The 15,721-nt window shown below is 46.5% G+C and overlaps 1 protein-coding gene across 1 annotated transcript in view; it reads right to left on the minus strand.

The window, feature by feature from the left end:
- LOC124606683 (ATP-dependent translocase ABCB1-like) overlaps window positions 1-15,721 on the minus strand; it is a 222,293-nt gene that overhangs the window by 178,405 nt on the left and 28,167 nt on the right. The window contains exons 3-4 of the mRNA XM_047138698.1: window positions 3,578-3,694; window positions 3,375-3,441 (exon numbers count right to left, since the gene is read on the minus strand). Coding sequence (XP_046994654.1) covers window positions 3,375-3,441; window positions 3,578-3,694 — 184 coding nt within the window. The remainder of the gene's footprint in view (window positions 1-3,374; window positions 3,442-3,577; window positions 3,695-15,721) is intronic.

Below are 15,721 nucleotides of genomic sequence, written 5' to 3' on the forward strand. Positions count from 1 at the left end.
ACCTTTGCCTTTCATTCTGGAAACATCCCCCAGACTGTGGCTAAGCCATGTCTCCTCAACATCCTTTCTTCCAAGAGTGCTAGTTCTGCAGGGTATGCAGGAGAGCTTCTGCGAAGTTTGGAAGGTAGCAGACGAGGTACTGGCGGAATTACAGCTGTGAGGACGGGCCGTGAGTAGTGCATGGGTAGCTCGGTTGGTAGAGCTCTTGCCCGCGAAAGGAAAGGTCTCGAGTTCGAGTCTCGGTCCGGCACACAGTTTTAATCTGCCAGGAAGTTTCTTCTTCAGCTCCGTCTACTAACTTTTCGCTCAACGGGCTATAAATAATCACTATTGCTCCAATTCACAAGTAAAGGGAAGGGTCAAAACGAAGAAACGAAGTACACTCTGCGACGTACTTAATGGTGATGTACAGTGCGTAAATGAAATATAGACCTAGGTGTGGATTCATGATCAGCGCGGTGGGGGGGGGGGGGGGGGGGGGGGCAAAACTCAAAATTGTCAGTGACTATATGACTATACCTGTCGTTAACCTACTACTAAAGGAAAGAGGAAAAAGCGACTGCAAGAGCGCTGCGAGAGGCATAAGAAGCTGTCGCCTGAATTGATAAATTGTTGCAGATCGTATACAACGACGGCGAAGTACAAATTCGCCAACACCACATGAGAGGCCGGGTATCTCTTGTCAGTAAGCAAATAGACGCACATCTATTCCTTTTGGCTGAAGAAAGCAGAGAGACGTTAATAAACGCCCTGCGTGTACTTTATCGCTTACAGCATTTCTCTAGAGAACAGAACCACGTTCCCTAGTTTCCAACTTGCGCGCTTTGCGAGACAGTCACTCTGCGGGCGTTGGAGTGACCATACTTTTCTTGAGACTAAATCGTAAGCGATGTGTGTTCTGTGGGTTGAGATCGGCCTACGCTGATGAGGTAAGACATTATGAGCATATTTTATCTAGTCATCTGTAACTGAGGTGACGAAGTCATTGGACACTTCCTACCATCGTATCGGACTTCCTTTCTTCCGGCGCAGTGCAGCAACTCGACACTTAATGGACTCAAGAAGTCGTTGGAAATTTCCTGCCAATACCGAGCGACGCTGCGTCTACAGCCGTCCAAAATGCGAAAATGTAGCCGGAACAGTATTTTGTGCACTAACTGGTCCCTCGATTATGTCCCATAAATGTTCTATGAGAATCTCGTCGGGCGATCTGAAGGCCAAATCATTCTGTCGAATTGTCCAGAATGTTCTTCATACCATTCGCCAACGATTGTGGCCCAGTGACATGACATGAGAACATGAAGTGCGTAAATGGCTGCAAATGGCCCCAAGTAGCTAAACATAACCATTTCCAGTCAATGGTCGGTGCAGGTGTATCAGAAGAGCCAGTTCGTCGCATGTAAACACAGCCCACACCATTATGGAGCCACGACCAGCTCGCAGAGCGCCTTGCTGACAACTTGGATCCATGGGTTCGTCGGATCTGCGCCACACTCGAACCCTACCGTCAGCTCTTACCAACTGAAGTCGGGGTTTTCCAGGAGGTGTTACGAGCCCAGGAGACGTCTGCAGACGACATCGTGCTGTTAGAAAAGGCACTCGCGTCGGTCGTCTGCTGCCACAGCCCATTAACGCCAAATTTCGCCGCACTGTCCTAACGGATACGTGCGTCGTACATCTCTAATTGATTTCTGCGGTTATTTCAAGCAGTGTTGCATGTCTGTTAGTGCCCATAACTGTACGCAAACGCCGCTGCTCTCGGTCTTTAAGTGAAGGCCATCGGCCACTGCGTTGTCTGTGCTGGAAGGTAAAACCTCAAATTTGTTATTCTCGGCTGTGGATCTCACAATAATGAATTCCCTAATGATTTCAGGACTGGAATGTCCCACGTCCCAAATACCGTTCTGTATCCAGTCTCTTAATTCCCTTCGTGAGGCCATAATTACGTTGGAAACTTTTTACATGAACCACCTGAGTACAAACGGCAGCTCCGCCAATGCACTGCTTTTTACGCCTTGTGTACGCGATACCACCGACATCTGTATACGTGTATATTACTATGTCATGACTTTTATCACCTGAATGTGTAATGACTAGTTTAGACCCATAGCGTTCATTTTCAAACCTTTACCTGCATCTGTGATGTTCGACGGTAACGCAGTTGTAATGGAGCATTCGAAATACTTGTTCGTACAACAGGTCAACGTAACACATGTGACAGAAGAACATGACAGAGCTGTTTAATACGTACACATTAGTTAAGAATGCAGGCATTATCGTTGCAGTATGGTATGAAATGGAACGAGCAAGTAAGCCCGGTAGTAGGGAAGGCGAATGGTCATCGTCAGTTACTGGGAGAATTTTAAGAAAGTGTTGCTCATCTATAAAGGAAACTGCGCACACAATATTTTTGCGAGACATTCTTGAGTTTTCTGGGTCCATGCCAGGTCGGTTTAGCCGAAGACTGAACCAATTCATAGGCGTGCTTCTAGATTTGTTACCGGTACGTTCGATCAACACGTGAGTATTACAGAAATGCTACGTGAACTCAAACTGGTGTGTCTGTATGGATGAAGAGGTTCTTTTTGCGAAACACTGTTGAAAAAGTTTAGGAAACGGACATTGGAAACAGACGGCAAACGATCTTACTGCCATAAACACACACTCCGTGTATGAACAGCAACGACACGGCAAATCAGGGCTCGTGCGGAAGCATATAGTTACAGACTGTCGTTTCCCCGTGCGGAGTGGCGGCCTCTCCCGGCGGAGGTTTGAGTCCTCCCTCGGGCACGGGTGTGTGTGTTGTTCTTAGCATAAGTTGGTTTAAATTGTGTGTAAGTTTAGGGACCGATGACCTCAGCGGTTTGGTCCCTTAGGAATTCACACACACACACACACACCCACACCCACACACACACACACACACACACACACACACTGTCGTTTCTCTCTCGTTCCGTTTGCGTGTGGGAAAGGGATGTGTAGCAGTAGTGCAAGCTACCCTCCGCCATGCACTATGTGGTGGCTAGCAGAGTACGTATGTAGAAGAAGATACCAAAATTTTGGTACATGTGTGACTAATTGTGAACTTGACGGGTCTTGTGTCTAACTCCTGCAGACCACTTTTAGAGACAGGTGAGCAGTATCATGATAATATGAAGAAAAACTAATGGAATTTGCCAGTATTAGCTGTTTCGTGTTTCTAAGACCAAAAATCTTTCCAAAGAATTATGTTCCCGGTTTGTGCTTTGACGTAATGGACAATAATGGACAACCAGCTACCGTAAATAGCAACTATCATCAGATTCATAATGGTAATGAAATATCGTTCAGCAACATGCTGGTAGACGACTCTCATAAAAATGGAAACTTACCAGTTTTAAGAAAGGGACGGGTGGCGGAACCTCTTCAACTTGCTGCTCTTTTGAGTTCGTTGCCTCCCTGAAACAAAGAAATGGCAATGAGTGTTTAAGAAAGGATGTATGTGTAACATTGGTGGCAACAGCAAGTTCAGATATCACGAGAAATGTGTTTTTTAAGTTTTTGTTGCCGTAACATGCATCAGACGACGACTTACGTTTCTGTCGATGATGGAGTCCCATCTTCCGGTTTGTCACCTGCCGACAACATTTCGTCCGTTGCTCTGTTTTTCTCGTCTTCGGATTTACGTAACAGAGGCTTCTGACCCTCCAATCTGGAGAAAAGAGTAACAATATGAGGTCTCTGCAAAATTTTAAATAAGTTTCTGCAGTACAAAGGACTTTCCTGGCATGGTACCACTACAGTTTTCAGACAATCAATATTTCAGGACATAGATTAGTATGATTCTTAAAACAAACAGTATCAGTTCCTTTTCTCTGCAAGCATTCTCTAGTATTATTTAACAAATGAGAATTTAAGATACTCCACAAAGTCGTCGGTGTTTAAAGATTTTCTTCCTGCAGCAAGATCGCCAGCAATGGCCATTGCGATATTCGGAAGGAAGCTGCTCTTGTCATATCGGTCTTCCAACTTTGTACATGTACCTTTATTGGCTGAAATTCAACGTAAGATCCGTCTGACAGTCTGCTTTCGGCTGCGGTGGGGCGAGGACGTCCGCTGCGCCCCGCCGTGCGCGACCGTGAGCGCTTGCTTGTGTTTACCTTCTTGCGGCGCGAGTTATATTTGTTCCAAGTTCAGTGCGACTATGGCACACACATGGCGCCACGATACGATCAAAATTACTTTCCAACCAGATCACGCGCGTCCTCGAGCCTATGAAATATAACAGTTCATACGCGATGATCTACGTTTAGATACGGCGACTGTCATCGGAATACATTTTTCTATAACGGCGAGCGTGTTTATGTTAAAATGACCAGTGCAGAGGTCTGCGCGACTGTGGTGTCTAACTACTCGAACTCACTCAGATTCAAACATTCTGACGGGCATATCGGTGCAGTGACGGTGGATCATGCAGGCGTGGGCCTAAGGACTGTAAGGGTTTTTGAGCTCCCCTTCGAGGTCCCAGAGAATGTTGTCAAGGACGCCTTCCGACCATATGGCAATGTCATCAGTCACGTTGCAGAAAAGTGGCAAACTTTCTCGACGTATAAGGTCTACAATGGTGTGCGCCAAATTAAACTTGAGCTCAAGAAACATGTGCCGTCCTATTTGAACATCGGTGGCTGTCGTGCAATCATAATGTACGACGGTCAACCGCGTACCTGTTCCGGATGTGGGCAGGAAGGCCATGTTCGATCGAGCTGCTTACAACGTAGAATTACGCAGATACCAGTGGGAGACTCCGTTTCCCCGACGGGGACGACAATCCTGCCCCTCACGTACGCGGCAGCGGCATGGAGGAGGAGCACGGAAAACTTTTATTACACCGTCCTACGGGCATGTCTTGCCCTCACCAGATAGGCAGATAATAGTCAATCGCGCGAAAGCGCAGCTCGTCTCCTTAGCACGCCGTCATTTACAAGGCGCTGTTATACGGTAGCGTGCTCCAGACACGATACAATCAGAAAGGCCATTTATGCACCACGTGCTCCTAGAACGCAGGAGGCGCCGTAGGGCACTGGTAACCGACATGATAACGGACGACGGGCGACACGTCGTAGAACAAGCAGATATAACAGAAGCCTTCTATGGGGATTACACTCAACTTTATTCAGTAGTGCTCCCTGATATGGCGACGGTAGACACCGTTTCAGCACATGTCCACGGTACAGTTCCACCAGACATGGTACCGACTTTACTGGAAGAAGTGACAGAAGAGGAAGTGCTCGACGCCATTGGTAAAGGTGCTCCCCATAAATCACCAGGAATCGATGGATTACCATTAGAGTTCTATCGAGCCTTTAAACAACTGTTGGTACCGTATTTGACTGAAATTTGTCAGGAATTGATGTCCCCGGGTATAACATTGCCTGCACCGTTCTTGGAAGGTCTGATTGTCCCCATCCATAAGCCGAAGGGACGGAATCATGTCCACGATTATCGCTCCTTAACGTTATTGAACAGCGACTTCAAGATGTTTTCGAGGCTGCTATCAGAACGTATTCGCGGCACACTAGTGAACGTCCTGTCCGACGATCAGACGTCCTTGGGGGGACCCAACAACATCAGAACTGCGTTATGTAGTTACAGAGATCTCATCTCCCTTGCACGGATGAGACGTTTGCCGGCAACCCTGGCGTCTGTCGACTTTAGCCAGGCTTTTGACCGTGTGGGCCACACTTTCCTCACGGCCGTTCTACGGCGCATGGAATACCTCGACCCCTTTATCACAGAGTTGACACGCCTTCTACATGGTGCTACTTCTCGAGTTCTTGTTAATGGAAGACTGACGGCACCCATGCCAATCCGCCGATCAGTACGACAGGGATGTCCATTATCAACATTGTTATTTGCATTGGCCTTAGAACCTTTGTTGTGTGGTCTCCGAGACAGGCTCACTGTGATACAGTTCGGTGGCTCCATCTATCGTTGCACCGCATATGCGGATGATTTGATGATCGTCATACGTGGAGCTGACGACATGGCCGCGGCTTTGGACTGAATTGCTACCTACGGTACAGCTTCTGGTAGCCAAATCAACGTTGACAAGTCCGTCGCCTTTGGCATCGGGATTGGGCTACCGCAGGAACACATTTCCCCCTTACGCTTCAGTGATACTGTACGCTGCTTGGGCTTAGATTTCATGAACGACATGCGACGCGCGACGACGCTCAATTATCGACGCCTTCTTAACCAAATTAGGGCCGGAATTGCAGATCAGCGCCTGCGATCCCTCAACATCGTACAGCGGGCGTATTATGCCAATGTATACCTTGCGTCCCGCATACCGCATGTCGCCCAAACGCTACCCATTCCGAAACCCTTGGCTCGTAGCATTATGGCAGCGCTGGGATACTTCGTCACCGCTGGTTGTTACTGAAGATCAGATACGTATCTCTTACCCTCCCCAAGGAAAAAGGTGGTCTCGGCCTAGTTAACGTCCATGATAGGGCCATTGCCCTCTATGTTAGCTCACATTTATGTCTGCTGCGCCGTTGTCCTACGAGCCTCACGAGTCTGCTACTGACGGCGCTACGACCTGCTTCACTAAGAGCGCCAGTGCCATTACAGGACATTCCAGCGCCCCTCTTTTATACAGGACGTTTCTATTTAGAACAAAGCTATTGCAGTGTAGCGCTTACGACACCGCAAATGACCACAACTCGACGCCTATACCACGACATGCTGCAACGCCGCCCCCAAAATGTGGTCGAACTAAAATATCCTGACGTACGGTCGCGCATGGTGTGGAAGACTGTACACGATACCATGCTTGATTCCGATGTTGTTTCCCAATGGTACGTAGTCGTTACTGGGAAGCTAGTGACGCAAGAACGTCTCTACAATATCCACATGGCAGAATCTGCCAATTGTGTGGGTTGCAATACAGTAGATTCTGACGAGCACCGCCTCAGCTGTGGAGAGGCGGAACCGGTTTGGCACGTTGTGCGGCAGATGCTGGCTTATCTCTTGCGAGTTAGGCCGGAGCATATATCTGCACGTGCGTTATTGTTTCCGGATGAGACATTTTACCCTACGACTCGAACCAACTCTGTCACCTGGATACGTGGGCATGCGGTGCATTACCTCTGTCGTGACAGATACAAGAACTTACTTGACTTCTGGCTCTATTTGCAAGAAAGACATCATGCTATTTCCGGGCATACCAGATATCGACAATGCTTCGCAAACTACATCTGGAGTGCCTTTCACAGCCTGCCGTGTAGCTGGAATGTTCCAGGCAGTGGTAGATGAGGTCAGAACGAACTGCAAACGATCATATATTGAACAATCCTTATCAGTGGGCGCAGTCGCTGGGAAGCCTAACTACGAGGTGGTGGCTTTATTTTCATGTTATTTATGTTTACTATCTTCGATAGTGTCTTCATTCTTTTTTAGTTTTCCAGGCTTGATTAACTATGACTGTTCGCACATTGATATCTATATAAATAAAAAAATGAAAAATTAATTAATTAAAAAAACAAAATAAAACAAAAAAACAACAAAAAAATAATTTAAAAAATACCTTCCGCACCCTACTAGAAATACCCTTCCCCCATTCCTTTCATCGTGTTTTTATGGGTTGATGCACATTTTCGATGGGGGTGGTTACATATAGTTAGGAAGGCAACGCCTGAAGAGGTAAGAGTTCATTTTTGTTTGGCAGGGACACAAGTGGTGGTGCCCCGTAGGGATGGCTATGATTTTGTTTTATTTCTTTTCTTAGGAAAAACAATTAAAAAAAGGGGTGTAGGGGTAGAAAAAAAAAGTGGTAATCGTCGTAAAAAAAAGAGTGGTCATCGTGACGGATTGCCGTCCTACGGGCCCGGGTTCGATTCCCGGCTGGGGTGGAGATTTTCTCCACTCAGGGACTGGGTGTGGTGTTATCTTTATCATAATTTCATCCCCATCCGGCTCGCAGGCCGCCCAATGTGGCATTGAATGTAATAAGACCTGCACCAAGGCGGCCGCACCTGCCAATGAATCCAAAAGCTCATTTCCATTTTTCCAATGTAAGATCCGTGGAAGAGTTTACATTTTTTATTACACCAGTAATTAACGTTTATTTCATGTCTCATTGACAGATCGTGTATGCTTCTTCCTTTCTTTGCTTAAATGCCGACGGGGCAAACACAGAAGACATAACAAATATGTAAGAGTCGGGATTAACGCGGTTCTCCGTCCATCCGCCATAGTTACGCTGTTGCCTTTATACGTCTACTCTTGCAAAGTGTTTACGTCGCTAGAATTTTATCCGAGTCGAATAATGGCAGGTATTCAAAAAAGAATCGAACGAAACTTCAAGCGTGAAATTTAGGCAGTGTTTTGGTTTTTGAAACTGCGTATCATCGTGTAGTGGAGTATACGTTAAGAACAGTGACAGTATACATTAAGAACAGAATCGTTGAAATAATAGTTAGAAAATAGGAGACACTGTTACCTCACTAAGATGATTAACACATTACAGGCAGAGGGCCAGATAAGTTGAAGAAGAATGGGAAATCAGATCAAATGTGTTCTTGCTGAGGCAACGATTCCGTCAATCTAAATTAGCAATTTACGAAAACCACATCAAATTATAAATAAGACAAGCTTACTCTACGCCTGAAACCATCTGTTCCAAATTACGAGTTCATTGCGTTCAACAGGGAGCCACTTCGTGCGGTGTTAACAACAATTGTTGCTTTTGTAGAATCTCCTGCAGTGACAACTGAAAAATGGGCACTGCAAGGAATGGAGCACAAGAAAACTTAGGGTGAAAGACTAAACGAAAATACAAACATTTAAGAGAAAATGTCACCATATGTCAAGGAGAATGAAAGCTTTAAACAATACGAACATTACTTGTAGGATACTACAAGTCATTGAGCAGTCGGAAGCAATTAAGTGAATTTATGAAAGTGTAATGAAAACAGACATGTAGTTAACCCCTTATTTGCCACACAGAAATGTTGTGAAGTTACTTAACTTAAATGTACGCTGACGAGAAAAGCAACAGCAAAAAACAGTTAATGTGGAGTAATGAAACGTTCATGCATTGTTTTGTATAGGTGCCAGCCGTCAGTTTGTGGAATGGAAATTCACGCCTGTTGCACTTTGTTGGTCAATACAGGGACGGTTAATGCTGGTTATGGATGACGCTGGAGTTGTCGTTGGATGTTGTGCTCGATTGGAGACAGAGCTGATGATCGAGCAGGGCAAGGCAACATATTGGCACTTTATAGAGCATGTTGGGTTACAACAGCGGTTTGTGCGAGAGCGTTATCCTGTTGGATAACACCCCCTGAAATGTTGTTTATGAATGGCAGCACAACAGGTCGAATCACCAGACTGACGTAGAGGTTTGCCTTCAGGGTACGTGGAATAACCGCGAGAGTGCGCCCGGTGCCATGCGAAATAGCATCCCAAACCATAACTCCTTTGACGTGTCTAAGACAGGTTCACGGCAGGCCCTGAAATCAGGTCCTTATACCAACACACGGCCATCACTGGCACCAAGAATGAACCAGATTTTATCAGAAGACACAACAGACGTGCATCCTACCCTCCAATGAACTCTCACTTGACTCCTCTGAGGTCGCAAATTGGGATGGTTTCAAATCAATGAAACGCTCAAGGCGTCTGGTTCGGAGCTGTCCTTGAAGTAACCGATTTTTAACAGTTAGTTGTGTCACTGCGGTGCCAACTACTGCTCAAATTACTGCTGTAGATGCAAAACGACCCGCCAGGCCCATAAGTCGAACATCATTTCGATAAAAGAATCGTTCAAATCTCATATGGAACTTGTAACTGAGTAACTAACTAACTAATTAACGATGGTCATTGCTCTAGACAGTGCCCAGTGGACGTCAGGACTGCCTGCGACTGTACGCTCCCATGACCACTGCTGCCAGCAATCAAGTGCAGTACAGTGGCTGCATTCCTGCCAAGTCTTGCTGCCAAATCCAGCTTCTCGTAGCCCTATTACACGACCTCATTCAAACGCAATGAGGTGTTAATAATGGGGCCTTTGTTATCTTAAAGGCATTCTTCCTTAACATCAGCTCACCGCGTCCCATCTCAAAGGTAACTAACATTTATTGCTTTATTTTGCTTTCTTTTTATCTTCTTTATTATTGGAGGTCCCGAAAACAGGGCAGGTTGGCAGCGGATTAAAACCGCTCTTCAGTCAAAGGTTACATATACTACACTCCTGGAAATTGAAATAAGAACACCGTGAATTCATTGTCCCAGGAAGGGGAAACTTTATTGACACATTCCTGGGGTCAGATACATCACATGATCACACTGACAGAACCACAGGCACATAGACACAGGCAACAGAGCATGCACAATGTCGGCACTAGTACAGTGTATATCCACCTTTCGCAGCAATGCAGGCTGCTATTCTCCCATGGAGACGATCGTAGAGATGCTGGATGTAGTCCTGTGGAACGGCTTGCCATGCCATTTCCACCTGGCGCCTCAGTTGGACCAGCGTTCGTGCTGGACGTGCAGACCGCGTGAGACGACGCTTCATCCAGTCCCAAACATGCTCAATGGGGGACAGATCCGGAGATCTTGCTGGCCAGGGTAGTTGACTTACACCTTCTAGAGCACGTTGGGTGGCACGGGATACATGCGGACGTGCATTGTCCTGTTGGAACAGCAAGTTCCCTTGCCGGTCTAGGAATGGTAGAACGATGGGTTCGATGACGGTTTGGATGTACCGTGCACTATTCAGGGTCCCCTCGACGATCACCAGTGGTGTACGGCCAGTGTAGGAGATCGCTCCCCACACCATGATGCCGGGTGTTGGCCCTGTGTGCCTCGGTCGTATGCAGTCCTGATTGTGGCGCTCACCTGCACGGCGCCAAACACGCATACGACCATCATTGGCACCAAGGCAGAAGCGACTCTCATCGCTGGACGACACGTCTCCATTCGTCCCTCCATTCACGCCTGTCGCGACACCACTGGAGGCGGGCTGCACGATGTTGGGGCGTGAGCGGAAGACGGCCTAACGGTGTGCGGGACCGTAGCCCAGCTTCATGGAGACGGTTGCGAATGGTCCTCGCCGATACCCCAGGAGCAACAGTGTCCCTAATTTGCTGGGAAGTGGCGGTGCGGTCCCCTACGGCACTGCGTAGGATCCTACGGTCTTGGCGTGCATCCGTGCGTCGCTGCGGTCCGGTCCCAGGTCGACGGGCACGTGCACCTTCCGCCGACCACTGGCGACAACATCGATGTACTGTGGAGACCTCACGCCCCACGTGTTGAGCAATTCGGCGGTACGTCCACCCGGCCTCCCGCATGCCCACTATACGCCCTCGCTCAAAGTCCGTCAACTGCACATACGGTTCACGTCCACGCTGTCGCGGCATGCTACCAGTGTTAAAGACTGCGATGGAGCTCCGTATGCCACGGCAAACTGGCTGACACTGACGGCGGCGGTGCACAAATGCTGCGCAGCTAGCGCCATTCGACGGCCAACACCGCGGTTCCTGGTGTGTCCGCTGTGCCGTGCGTGTGATCATTGCTTGTACAGCCCTCTCGCAGTGTCCGGAGCAAGTATGGTGGGTCTGACACATCGGTGTCAATGTGTTCCTTTTTCTATTTCCAGGAGTGTATATTTGAAGATGGTTAAATTATATGAAATGTGACAATAACAGATGATTTTGTAAAAATACATGGGTAGACGATACTGACGATTTTTAGATAAAAGCAAGTGGCAAAAAACGAGGATTTTGTAAAAGACACATAGATAGAAAATATTGGTGGTTTTTAATTCTAGTTTGTCGATTTTATATTATAGTTAAAATATAGTCACTGATGAATGTGAATGATGCCGTGGTTTAATGGTTTGCTCCTTTACAGCGTATATTTAAAGCCCACCTGACTTGCATCCTCTTATGCGAGTGATGAGAAATTTGAATGGACATCAAACAGCCTATAAACTTTCGTTTATGTCGCACAACTCCATCTTGGTGTTGTGATTTTTTTCCATCAGTGTATACGTTCATGTGAACAGTTGTACATACAATGTTTTCAAAATGCAGTATGTTGCCTATAAGTGTCGTTGCTCAGAGAAGGCGCATGGGTGCTACAATATGCCGCGCGGAGTGGCCGCGCGGTTTGAGGGTCATGTCACGGCCTGCGCGGCCCCTTCCGCCGTAGGTTCGAGTCCTCCGTCAGGCATGGGTGTGTGTGTTGTTCTTAGCACAAGTTAGTTTAAGCAGTGTTTAAGTCTAGGGACCGATGAGCTAAGCAGTTTGGTCCCTTAGGAAATCAGACACATGTGAACTGTTTTTGCTACAATATAAATATTGCAATGTTGTTCTGCAGCTGAAAAAAAGTTTGTATTTTACGAAATCTCATGAGAAATGGGTAAAAAAGACTGTCATGTCGTACATCACTCACTGGCACAATAGGTGCTGTTTTCTTCTTCTTCTAGACTTGTTCTCCATCCAATAGCCAAAGTCAGTTTTCCTCCTCCCAGAGAAGATAAGTACTGTCCTACGTAAGAACTTGCCAGTATGTATAACAACTCACTTTCAAGACTTATAAGAAATTTTGATGCACAAGAAAAAACAGCGCCGCAAAACTGATGCTCACATAACTTCCCGCAGTGTCTGCTAAAGATGCACGCTATTTATGTATCACGTATTGATAGCATGCCATGGACATCATAGCAACGAAATTGTAAGTTTCCTTCTGACGTCGATAGTGTGCGCGTCGGATCTGGCGGAGGCAGTGGTATGCGCCTGCTGAGCCGCAGCGCTCCACCAGCTCTGTACTTCGAACGCCTTCTTTCGCCGCAGCATACGTAGGAAGGCCAGCGACAGCCTCTCAGCCCACTCACGCTTGGAGCCACTTCACTCAGTGTTGCTATGTAGACGACCTCTAATCGACACAATAGTTCATGCTGTAGTGCAGGAAATCATTCCATGTGGACATTGTGGTAGCTGGACTCTTAAATATTGCCGCACTATTTGTAATGCATCTTCGTTTCTATGGAGAAATACAAGTTAAGTAAATCTTCTGTTTGTTGTGTTACCTTGTTCGCTGATCATTTCTGTTCCCGTGCAGCTTCCCTATGATGACAGTTGCCGCACCACTCCGTAGCCTGCCTCTCCTTACCGTTGTGTACGAAACTGCATAGAACACCTTTTGCCAGAGACAACAGAACATCGTTGTGTATGAGATCTTAAATGTTGCCGTCAAGTTCCGTTACCCTTCCAAGAACGAAACTCGCAATATGTTGCAGAAAACAGTTCGCATTCTTGATGTTGCTTGCCAAATGCAGAGTTAAATAACCAAAATATAAGCATTTCTGTGTTACGTTACTGGCGCTGAAACGTGATCTGAACGAGCTTTACGTTAAAGAAAGAGATTATGTAACATTAGATTAATACGAGAAACGTAGGAACTGTAGATTACGTGCAGCATGCTTCCTTCTAGGATCAAGAATCATTTTCAAAGATGGTGTCACGACGCGAAGCTAAGAAGTATTATAAGATACGGGCAAGAAAGTGGAAAATAGGATCAGATTCTCGGAGCTGTAGGATTAATAGCCTTTGTCGTGACACATAAGAGTGACTTAATCAAGCGACGAACACATTTTAGGTCATTATGACAAAGTGATAAATGTAATTGTGTACCAGACTCGGAAGAAATAGTCCCAGTAGCAGAAAACACTGCAGTATGATGTTTTATCTACTGGTTGGTTTCTCTCCTGCATCCATCCGTATCTGGTGCTAATCTTTTCATCTTTACCTTTCTATTACACCAAAAACCTTGTATAATGTTTATTGCATATTCTAGTCTTTCTCTGTTACTAGTGCTGTTCTCCTCTACTGCCGGCCGCCGTGGTCTCGCGGTTCTAGGCGCTGCAGACCGGAACTGCGGGACTGCTACGGTCGCAGGTTCGAATCCTGCCTCGGGCATGGATGTATGTGGTGTCCTTAGATTAGTTAGGTTTAAGTAGTTCTAAGTTCTAGGGGACTGATGACCTAAGATGTTAAGTCCCATAGTGCTCAGAGCCATTTGAACCATTTTTCTGTTCTCCTCTACTAGTGCTTCCAGGACCAGATTTACTATGCCTGGATGCAGTAACAGATACCCCACTAAACTGTGCCTTCTTAAGGTAAGAGTTTTTCAAAGAATTCTATCCCCTTCAATATTTATTGTTACTTCTTTATTTCTTCCCTTATCAGTCCACTTAATTTTCAGCGTTCTTTGATAGCACTACAAATAAAATGCTTCCAGCTTCTCTATCTCTTGATTTCCTGTAGTTCACGTTCCACTCAAAACAAGATTGTACTGTTGTTCACTATCAGTAATTACTTCCTCAGTCCGTTGAACCCCGCGTCCGGCCATCCTGATTTATGTTTTCTGTGATTTCCCTAAATCGCTCCAGGCAAATGCCGGGATGGTTCCTTTGAAAGGGCACGGCCGACTTCCTTCCCCGTCCTTCCCTAAACCGATGAGACAGATGACCTCGCAGTTTGGTCTCTTCCCCCAAAACAACCCCAACCCCAACTGTCTCAGCTCCAGATTAATATCTGATATCAGTGACTTTCACTAAAGAAAGATTTCTTCACCTGTGCCAAACTATTCCTGGCAAATACTCAGTGGTAATATATATATAGAGTCACCTAACGTTACCGCTGGATATATTTCGTAAACCACATCAAATACTGACGAACCGATTCCACAGACCGAACGTGAGGAGAGGGGCTAGTGTAATTGTTTAATACAAACCATACAAAAATGCACGGAAGTATGTCTTTTAACACAAACCTACGTTTTTAAGTGGAACCACGTTAGTTTTGTTAGCACATCTGAACATATAAACAAATACGTAATCAGTGCCGTTTGTTGCATTGTAAAATGTTAATTACATCCGGAGATATTGCAACATAAAGTTGACGCTTGAAACCTCCGACGTTCAGTTGCGTGTTGTAACAAACACAGGCCACGGTCGGCGAGCAGCATCTGCAGGGACATGTTTACGATGACGACCGTGTTTACGAGTGTGGCTGTAGTGCACTGTTGTGGTTTGGTCTAGCTGTCGCAGTGTCCGCATGTAGCGCTTGCTGCTATTGTTATTCTGCATTCGTCTCCGCACGCAGTCCAACTGTAGTACACCGTGTTACCAGACGTCTGTGATAGTGTAGTGTTGTAGGAACTGTGACCATGGTGTATTCGAACTCTGAAAAGGCGGAGATGATACTCATCTATGGCGAGTGTCGACGAAATGCAGCTGAAGCCTGCAGGGTGTATGCAGAACGGTACCCGGACAGAGAGCATCCAACGTGCCGCACATTGCAAAACATCTGCCGCCAACTGTATGCAACAGGTATGGTCGTAGCACGCAAACGGGTCCGTAACAGGCCCGTCACAGGAGAAGCGGGTGCAGTTGGTGTGTTAGCTGCTGTTGCCATGAACCCACACATGAGTACACGGGACATTGCGAGAGCCGGTGGACTGAGTCAGAGTAGAGTCATGCGCATACTGCATCGTCACCGCTTTCACCCGTTTCATGTGTCGCTACATCAGCAATTACATGGTGATGACTTTAATCATCGAGTGCAATTCTGTCAATGGGCATTAACAGAGAATGCGTTGCAGTTCTACCTGTTTACCGATGAAGCGGCTTTCACAAACCACGGGGCAGTGAATCTACGGATCATGC

The sequence above is a fragment of the Schistocerca americana genome, chromosome 3 (genome assembly GCF_021461395.2).
Source record: "Schistocerca americana isolate TAMUIC-IGC-003095 chromosome 3, iqSchAmer2.1, whole genome shotgun sequence".
In the NCBI taxonomy this organism is placed as follows: domain Eukaryota; kingdom Metazoa; phylum Arthropoda; class Insecta; order Orthoptera; family Acrididae; genus Schistocerca; species Schistocerca americana.